This window comes from Salvelinus sp. IW2-2015, linkage group LG15 (assembly GCF_002910315.2).
Source record: "Salvelinus sp. IW2-2015 linkage group LG15, ASM291031v2, whole genome shotgun sequence".
Lineage (NCBI taxonomy): Eukaryota > Metazoa > Chordata > Actinopteri > Salmoniformes > Salmonidae > Salvelinus > Salvelinus sp. IW2-2015.
The window spans coordinates 56,180,406-56,190,042 of NC_036855.1; the positions used below are offsets into that span (position 1 = coordinate 56,180,406).

A 9,637-nucleotide genomic window follows, 5' to 3' on the forward strand; every position below is an offset into this window, starting at 1 on the left:
TTGTTACCAGCCACATTGGCGGGTTGTCAGTCAGTTCAATCCAAAGCCCACATGCAAAACAACGTGTTTGTGTGTTATAACATTACACGTGCATGCGTTTTCTATGTATTGTAGCGACCCGCACAGACAGCTGTGTGTTAACCCAGGGTCGTTACAGTATTATCTTCATTATTATCGGGAAGAAAATGTGGGCATCCACCAGCGACCCTGCTCATGAGTTACTATCTGTGATAACCACGTTTCTGTCTTGAACCTGAAGACAAGAACCTGTGGATGCTGCTTTTCCCTGTTATTTCCCCCCTGTTATAGATAACTATCTGTGATAACCACGTTTCTGTCTTGAACCTGAAGACAAGAACCTGTGGATGCTGCTTTTCCCTGTTATTTCCCCCCTGTTATAGATATAAAAACATGCGTGATCTTGTATAACCTCAAAGACAAATGGCTATGTTGCATTTGCTAATACCAGAAATTTGAGAGCAGCAATATAGCGGTAAAAATCAAGGAATAGTCTTTTGGTAGAATTGAAGAAGAAAATAAACAGTGTATTGATCATAAGAGGTATTGATTAATAAGATCTCGAGTTGATAGGATCCGATGACGCAAACCAACGAGAACCTGCGAGATCTGTGTTTAAGGGGGTTCCACACCACATGACCACACATTCATTCCCTTCTGCGTAGCTACGCTAGAGTGTGTTCCGGAGCTAGCCTCGGCACACATTTTATTATCAAAAAACAAAAAACTAAAAAAATAAACACGGGGAAGAATATTTTTGTAAGAAAAAAAACTCGGTGAAGCAGGACTAACAAAGTAACCCGTCGAAAATAGGACGAGAATTCGGAAGAGAAGGCCATTTTGCTCCCTTGATAACATTGTTGAAGGCGTGGGTGATTTCACATTGATAGCAAGCTGAGACATTTTTAGCTAGACGCTAACGTAGCAGTTTGTCGATATCGCATCTGTTATTATTGTAACGCTAACTAGTCGTACTTTAAGAATATTGTAGCTACTAGCAACTTTGGTCGACATTATTTCCTCAGAAGGTAACGTTAGCTTGCTAGTCACTAGGTAGCAGAATTAGCTATCCGGCCCGCATTGCTTTTTTTTGGCCTAAGTGCGAAMTAACGTTAACGTCCAAAACATTTTTTTTTTTTTAAATCCAGTAACGAATCTTCGGTGTCATAAGACACCATTTCGCAGACGTTAGCCTGACAACGTAACGTGTTTACCCTCCGTATTTTTTAAAACAAAACATCGTCTTGACAACACAGTCCAGAGTAGACATGAATCCAAGCGCGCCCAGTTACCCGATGGCCTCGCTCTACGTCGGAGACCTGCACCAGGATATCACCGAGGCCATGCTGTACGAGAAGTTCAGCCCCGCCGGGCCTATCCTCTCGATTCGAGTCTGCAGGGACATGATCACTCGTCGATCCCTCGGATATGCCTACGTTAACTTCCAACAACCAGCCGATGGTAACTATTGATGAWTTTWAAAACATTTAATSGTAATGGTATGGATGCAACAGTAAAAAAGAATGCATGACGTAGCTCACACGTTCACGTTGCACCAAAAAATGTCATGCCGGGGTGGTGAATAACATCTGGTCTAGTAAATAATCATTTGATAAACGTGCTTTCAGTTCAGCAAGCTACGTGGGCCAACTAGTCTTTCAGTMTCCTAATTTGCTGTAGTGTTAGGTTCAATAATTAATTGGGAGTATCAGCTGCATTACCGCTACAATATGGTCTTCTACCTCCCCACGTACAATGGCGCGGTTTCCTTCGACAGCATTCTAATGGTATGGCTCCTGATATGTTTCTAGCCGAACGTGCTCTGGACACCATGAACTTCGACGTCATCAAAGGGAGACCTCTGCGTATCATGTGGTCTCAGCGTGACCCTTCCCTGAGGAAGAGTGGAGTGGGCAACATTTTCATCAAGAACTTGGACAAGTCCATTGACAACAAGGCCCTCTATGACACCTTTTCAGCTTTCGGAAACATCCTATCGTGCAAGGTAGGCCGAAGAGACTCTTCTGGCTGTGTGTGGCTACCTATATGCTGTGTTGTTCAGCATGAACTGAAATGTGTGTTGAATTTTGAGTCTGTTGTCTTTGTACGCATGATGTTTTTTTTTTTTAAACCACTGCCTGTGCTCTCCCAATGTCCTTTCTCTCCCAAGGTGGTTTGTGATGAGAATGGCTCAAAGGGCTATGGCTTTGTGCACTTTGAGACCCAGGAGGCTGCTGAAAGAGCCATTGAGAAAATGAACGGCATGCTGCTCAATGACAGAAAAGTGTAAGTGCGATCAGTCCTTGTGAACTTGGACGTAGTCGATAATAGATGGGGGAGGGGGTGCGCGGGTCAACCGTCCACAGCGTTAAAATGCAACAATAACTCAAACCGTACAGGAAAGTAACTTTGAGTTGTGAATGTGAACTGGTTTTTAATTTCAACTGGTTCAAAGATTTGTTCAATTTAAAGTAGGATTGGTTTTCGTGTGAGTTCTAACTTTAATATTACTAACTCAGTTTTTTTTTTGTGGTCGACTAATATAGAACTGTTGCTCTGTGGCCTTGTGCTTCTCTACTCACCGCCTTATCAAACTCAATACTCTTCCTGGGGGTTTAGTCAATATGGTGGTAACAAACATTACCAAGCTCATGTTTCTCCCCCCCCCACTCTGCCCCCCCCCCCCACAGAACGGGTAGCCCTTTCTACACATTATTCAACTCACACAATATTTATTTTTTATTAACATACAATAGGTTCGTCGGACGCTTCAAATCTCGCAAAGAGCGTGAGGCTGAGCTTGGCGCCAGAGCCAGAGAGTTCACCAATGTTTACATCAAGAACTTTGGGGAGGATATGGACGACGAGAAGCTGAGGGAGCTGTTTGGGAAATATGGTAAGAGTCCTCCACGTGTGGGTGTGTTACACCCCCCCGGGGATGTGTGTCATTAGGACGCAACCGGGCACCACGCGAGGGAATCCGACCTGATTTTATGTCCCAATAACAAATGTTTTGTCACTTCACTATAATGAATCTAGCCCAGATTGCCATTTTTGTTCCTCTTGTAACTGTCGGTTCCGCAGAATTAGAATTTGATGCTGCTTTTGTGTTGGACTCTTATTGTTCCGGGACCGGCCCTGAGCATCAGGGTGATGACGGACGACAGCGGGAAGTCCAGAGGGTTCGGCTTCGTCAGCTTTGAGAGGCACGAGGATGCTCAGAGGGTGAGTTGGGRCGMACATTTCCTTATTATCATTATCTGGATGGGTCCTGGAAGACAGCGATTTTTGACCTCCTGTATCCGTATCTTRTCAGGCRGTAGATGAGATGAACGGGAAGGATTTTAACGGCCGTCAGGTCTACGTGGGCCGCGCCCAGAAGAAGGGAGAACGCCAGACGGAGTTGAAACGCAAGTTCGAACAGATGAAACAGGACCGTATGACCCGGTACCAGGGGGTCAACCTGTACGTGAAGAATCTGGACGATGGCCTTGACGACGAGCGTCTYAGGAAGGAGTTCTCTCCCTTCGGTACCATCACCAGCGCCAAGGTAACCTTCCTAAGTCAACATCACCCTCTGATTGAACCATTACAGTCGTTGTGGTGGTACGCTTGTTMCCTGTTTCTATATAGCAGTGTGTCTACCAGCCCCTGTCTTTCTGGCTCAGAAACCCCTTTAATCTAATGTACCTCTTCCTCTAGGTGATGATGGAGGGTGGCCGCAGCAAGGGGTTCGGCTTCGTGTGCTTCTCCTCCCCGGAGGAGGCCACCAAGGCCGTGACGGAGATGAACGGTCGCATCGTGGCCACCAAGCCTCTGTACGTGGCGCTGGCTCAGAGGAAAGAGGAGCGCCAGGCTCACCTCACCAARCAGTACATGCAGAGGATGGCCACCGTCCGTCCCGTACCCAACCCGGTCCTCAACCCGTACCAGCCTGCCCCTCCCTCTGGTTACTTCATGGCCGCCATCCCCCAGACTCAGAACCGCGCTGCCTACTACTCCACCAATCAGCTGGCTCAGCTGAGACCAGGCCCACGCTGGGCCACCCAGGGTGTCAGACCACAACGTAATTATCTACATGGTTGACATAACTACTTTTATTTAGTCAACAGTTTCACTCCAGACTAGAACCCAATTCTCTAATCCAGGAAGTTGTTTGATGTTTAATTGTCCCCTTTCTGCTTCCAGARTTCCAGAACATGCCCAACGCCATGCGTCCGTCCGCCCCCAGGCCGCAGACCTTTGGGGCCATGAGACCCTCGTCCTCCCAGGTGCCACGCATGATGGCCGGCCAGAGAATGGGTGAGTTTAGCCGGTGGACCAGCCCCCTGCATCTATACCTTATGATTTTCACAACCACCTTTCATCTTGCTACTATTTACTCGTTTTATACCGTCTCTTAAAGGATTTAAGCCTTGAGACATGGATTGTGTATGTGTGGCATCCAGAGGGACAATGGGGCAAGACAAAATTTAAAGGCCTTTGAACGGGGTATGGTAGTAGGTGCCAGGCGCACCGTTTTGTGTCAAGAACAGCACCGCTGCTGGGTTTTTCACACTCACAGTTTCCGTGTGAATCAGAATGGTCCACCACCCAAAGGACATCCAGCCAACTTAACACATGTGGGGAAGCATTGGAGACATGGGCCAACATCCCTGTGGAACGATTTAACACCTGTAGATCCATGCCGCTAACTAGTCTGTTCTAGGGGAGGGGGGGTGCAACTCAATATTAGGAAGGTGTCTTAATGTTTTGTCGCTCACTATTTCTCAAACTATATGAATGTGTCTCTTGGATGTTGACTGACTTCCTCTCTCTCTCTCTCCAGCCACCCAGGCCCTGGGCCAGCGTCCTACCGGTGCGGCGGCTGCTGCAGCCCCAGTGAGGATGCCCCAGTACAGTATGCAGCAGGTGTGAGGAACCCCCAGCAGCACATGGCCAGCCAGCCCCAGGTGCCCATGCAGCAGCCCGCTGTCCATGTCCAGGGACAGGAGCCTCTGACGGCCTCCATGTTGGCGGCTGCTCCTCCACAGGAACAGAAGCAGATGCTGGGTGAGTCTCTGGTCAGTCTTCGTTACATGACCTTCCCATCTCCTTCAGTTAAAGGTGCTTTCTGTATTATAATGTCAGGGGAAAATGTCCATAATATATATCTGTGGTAATAGTGGAATGATAGTGTTTCGTAATGTTACTTACCCGCCACTGTTGTGGATTGGCTGATATTCACCTATTGATTTCTCCCGACCATTTCCTGGTTGTTAAAATTCAAATAGTTTGGCTACTGCATTTTATGTGACCAAATAAGCAGTCATTGTGTAGAAATCATTGTATTGTCTAAACCGCTGTGAAATATCTTTCAATAACTCAAATATTGTATTCCAACAACAACGAGAAACAACTTAAGGAGAGGAAGTATAGAAATAGCGACAGAACATATCTACCTATCTTAGACTGGCTTTCAATGAGAATGACAGATCTATAACACCATTTCTATGTGAATTTGCTCCGGTTGCCCAAAAAGTTAAACCTTTTGCAGCTTTTTAAAAGCCGATTAACATTTTTTATGTGCTCTTTGTCAATGATGTTATCAGTACAAATGTCTGAACATATGAATTTCAGTGATTCTTATTTGTTTTTACTGAGACAAAGAGCCCAAACTATCCATCATGAACACCGAAGCAACATCTGTTGGCCCTAAATGGCTGCTCATCCTTTTTCTGGGTCCTTTACTGATGCTGAATTCTCCCCTCCTCCTCCCCCCTCATTCTCCAGGTGAGCGTCTGTTCCCTCTCATCCAGAACATGCACCCCAGCCTGGCTGGAAAGATCACCGGCATGCTGTTGGAGATAGACAACTCTGAGTTGCTCCACATGCTGGAGTCTCCCGAGTCTCTCCGCTCCAAGGTGGACGAGGCTGTTGCTGTGCTGCAGGCTCACCAGGCCAAGGAGTCCGCCCAGAAACCCACCAACCCCGCTGGAGTCCCCAGCTAAGAACCGGTAAGAACTATTTACAATGTTAATGTATTATTTAAGCTGTTTTTATAAAGTGTTACATCAATGTTAGTATGCTACTAATGTTAACATGTGTTTTTTTGTTTGTTTCAGAGACGGTAATCCTTAACTTGCTTCACCGAAGAAAACGTTAGAAAAATTTAAACATGGGAAAAAAACTGAAAACTCTGAAAACATTGCAAAATGAATAAAGTATTTCTTTACAAAAAATGAATACACCATCTGCCAGGTCTAGAGAAGATTAATCTAGTCCTTGTTATTAAAAGTACAAAAGTGGACCCAACAAAAAAAAATAGCAAAACTTATCTAATTATTGAAAAATGTTTGACAAAATGTGACCATAAAAAAAACATTCCATTGTTTTATTTCCTCTTCCAGTATCAGTACTCAGAATATCAGCTGTTGTGTTCAGAGATGGAGATAGCTGAGTACTTTGAAAAGTCATTTGGATTGAAAACTGCTTAATAAAGATATCAAACACTTAAAATGGCTGCCTCTTCCTTGAGCTGGGTGCATGAAGGTTCGTCTAACCTCTTTGTCGATTGGTAGATGGACATTCACATTATAGCCAATCCCATCTAAAGGGCAGAAGTATTACGACGATGAGCAGTAGTTCTCCTTACATTAGTGCACTGTGTCGCTAATGGAAACGCTGACCTTTCCTTTTGAGATAATTGGTTATTGCAGAGCACTAGCATGGAGTGGCAGGAGCTATAGACAACTAGTCTACAGCTAGACACCAATATCACTAGACAACTAGTCTACAGCTAGACCAATATCACTAGACAACTAGTCTACAGCTAGACACAATATCACCTAATGAATGGTAAATCTATTCATGTAGGCCTCATCAATGGTAATCAATTCATGGTAATCAATTAATGTAGGCCTAATCAATGGTAATCAATTAATGTAGGCCTAATCAATGGTAATCAATTAATGTAGGCTAATAAATGGTAATCTATTCATGTAGGCCTAATCAATGGTAATCAATTGTAGGCCTAATCAATGGTAATCAATTAATGTAGGCCTAATCAAATTTGGTTCTATTAAATTAAATAAATAATTTGTTTTAAATGACAACTTTATTTTCGGCCCATAACTAATGTGTGTAAAGATCCTCCAATGTCGTGGTGTAATTTGTAGAGATCTCTCCAATGTTCGTGGTGTAATTTGTAGAGATCCTCCAATGGTCGTGGTGGTATATTTGTAGAGATCCTCCAATGTCGTGGTGTACAATTTGTAGAGATCCTCCAATGTCCGTGGTGTAATTTTGTAGAGATCCTCCAATGTCGTGGTGTAATTTGCTCCTCGTGGTGGAGGTCTGAAGCCCGTCTGGCTTGGACAAACAAGACGTTTCCCAGGACTTTTGTTTTAATAAGGGCTTATCTTTATTTGATATGTCTTGTAACCCTGGTCCTCTGTTTGACTGGTGCTAGATAAGGAGGATCTATGCTAGTGTTGAATACCTGGTAACTGGTCAATCAATAACATGTTTTATAAAGCTCTTTTTACATCGCTGATGTCACAGTGCTGTACAGAAACCCAGCCTAAAACCCACAAACACAAGCAATGCAGGTAGAAGCACGGTGTGGCTAGGAAAAACTCCCTAGAAAGGCAAGACATAGGAAGAAACCTAGAGAGGAACCAGGCTATGAGGGGTGGCCAGTCCTCTTCTGGCTGTGCGGGTGGAGATTATAACAGACCAAGATGTTCAAAGTTCATAGATGACCAGCAGGGTCAAATAATAATAATCCAGTGGTTGTCGAGGGTGCAACAGGTCAGCACCTCAGGAGTAAATGTCATTTGGCTTTTCATAGCCGATCATTAAGAGTATCTCTACCGCTCCTGCGGTCTCTAGAGAGTTGAAAACAGCAGGTCTGGACAGGTAGCCGTCCGGTGAACAGGTCAGGGTTCCATAGCCGCAGGCAGAACAGTTTGAAACTGGAGCACCCTATTGGCTGGTGGGGATAAAGCATCCGCGGGTCATCGTGACCACAAGAGAACACAACCCTATGGGCTGGTGGGGGTAAAGCATCCCGGGTCACGTAACCCCACAGAGAGAAGACCTCCCTATAGGCTGGTGGGGGGTAACAAGCCAGCAATTGCAGTTCTTGACACAAACCGGTGCGCTTGCACCTACTACCATACCCCGTTCAAAGGCACTTAAATATTTTTCTTGCCCATTCCCCTCTGAATGGCACACATACACAATCCATGTCTCAATTGTCTCAAGGCTTAAAATCCTTTTAACCTGTCCCTCCCCTTCATTTACACTGATTGAAGTGGATTTACACAGTGACATCAATAAGGGATCATAGCTTTCACCTGGATTCACCTGGTCAGTCTGTCATGGAAGAGCAGGTGTTCCTAATGTTTTGTACACCCGTATATTTAAGCCAATGAGGCCAGTGATATATGGACGCCTGATGAAGACCTAAAGGGTCGGAACGTTGTTATAAATTATCACCTGGGAGCATGAGCGTAGTGTTTTCCTTTCTGTTTTCCATATTGACAATATACCACGGATGAGGGCTGTTCTTAACGACGCAACGCCGAGTGTCTGGATACAGGCCTTAGCCGTGGTATATTGGCCATGTACCACAACCCCCGAGGCCTTTTGCTATTATAAACGGTTACCGACATAACAGTAAACAAGTAGTTTTGAGGCATACCCGTGTTATATTGTCTGATATACCACGGCTTTCAGCCAATCAGCATCCAGGACCCAAACTAGACGGTTTATAATTAAGAAATAAGGCACGAGGGGTTGTGGTATATTGCCAATATACCACGGCTAAGGGCTGTTCTTAGCACGACGCATCGCAGAGTGCCTGGACATAGCCCTTAATTATAAACTGGGTGGTTCGAGCCCTGAGTGTTGATTGGCTGACAGCTGTGGTATATCAACCGTATACCACGGGTATGACAAAACTTATTTTACTGTTATTACTTAGTCTGTTAGTAGTACAGTTTATAAAGCAAAAGGGAATAAGGGATACCTAGTCAATTGAATGCATTCAACTGAAATGTGTCTTCCCATTTAACCCAACCTCTGATGGGGAGGTGCGGGGGGGCTGCCTTAATCGACATCCACGTCATCGGCCCCCACCTCGGGGGTTTGTGATACATGGCCATATACCACGGCTAAGGGCGTGTCCAGGCACTCCGCGTTACACACCTCCTTGGGCCTTATTGCTTAATATATGTCTCTGCTTTGTGAGTATTCAAGTTTTTATGGATCTACGTGAGATTGCTATTCTTTCTGGTTGTTTACAGAACAACTGGTGCTGTGAGATCGGATATCGGGAGTCAAGGTGGCTGTGAGATCAGGATATCGGAGTCAAGGTGGTGTGAGATCAGGATATCAGGAGTCAAGGTGGCTGTGAGATCAGGATATCAGGAGTCAAGGTGGCTGTGAGATCGGATATCAGGAGTCAAGGTGGCTGTGAGATCAGGATATCGGAGTCAAGGTGGCTGTGAGATCAGGATATCAGGAGTCAAGGTGGCTGTGAAGGATCAAGGTCTAGATCAGGATTCAGGAGTCAAGGTGGCTGTGAGATCAGGATATCGGGAGTCAAGGTGGCTGTGAGATCAGGATACAGGAG

General features: G+C 45.2%; 1 protein-coding gene and 1 non-coding gene across 2 annotated transcripts; both read left to right on the forward strand.

The window, feature by feature from the left end:
* Positions 1–674: 674 nt before the first annotated feature.
* Positions 675–6,322, forward strand: LOC111975002 (polyadenylate-binding protein 1A-like). Its single transcript, XM_070447285.1, is given in 12 exon segments — positions 675–1,479; positions 1,830–2,023; positions 2,189–2,304; positions 2,775–2,923; positions 3,152–3,243; positions 3,335–3,568; positions 3,721–4,084; positions 4,207–4,320; positions 4,847–4,915; positions 4,918–5,070; positions 5,791–6,014; positions 6,123–6,322. Coding segments are annotated over 11 exon segments (1,896 nt in total). The 5' UTR covers positions 675–1,286; the 3' UTR covers positions 6,009–6,014; positions 6,123–6,322.
* On the forward strand, positions 5,588–5,668 carry LOC111975231 (small nucleolar RNA SNORD72). Its single transcript, XR_002878795.1, has one exon. It is a non-coding gene; the product is annotated as a small nucleolar RNA SNORD72 (small nucleolar RNA).
* Positions 6,323–9,637: the final 3,315 nt, after the last annotated feature.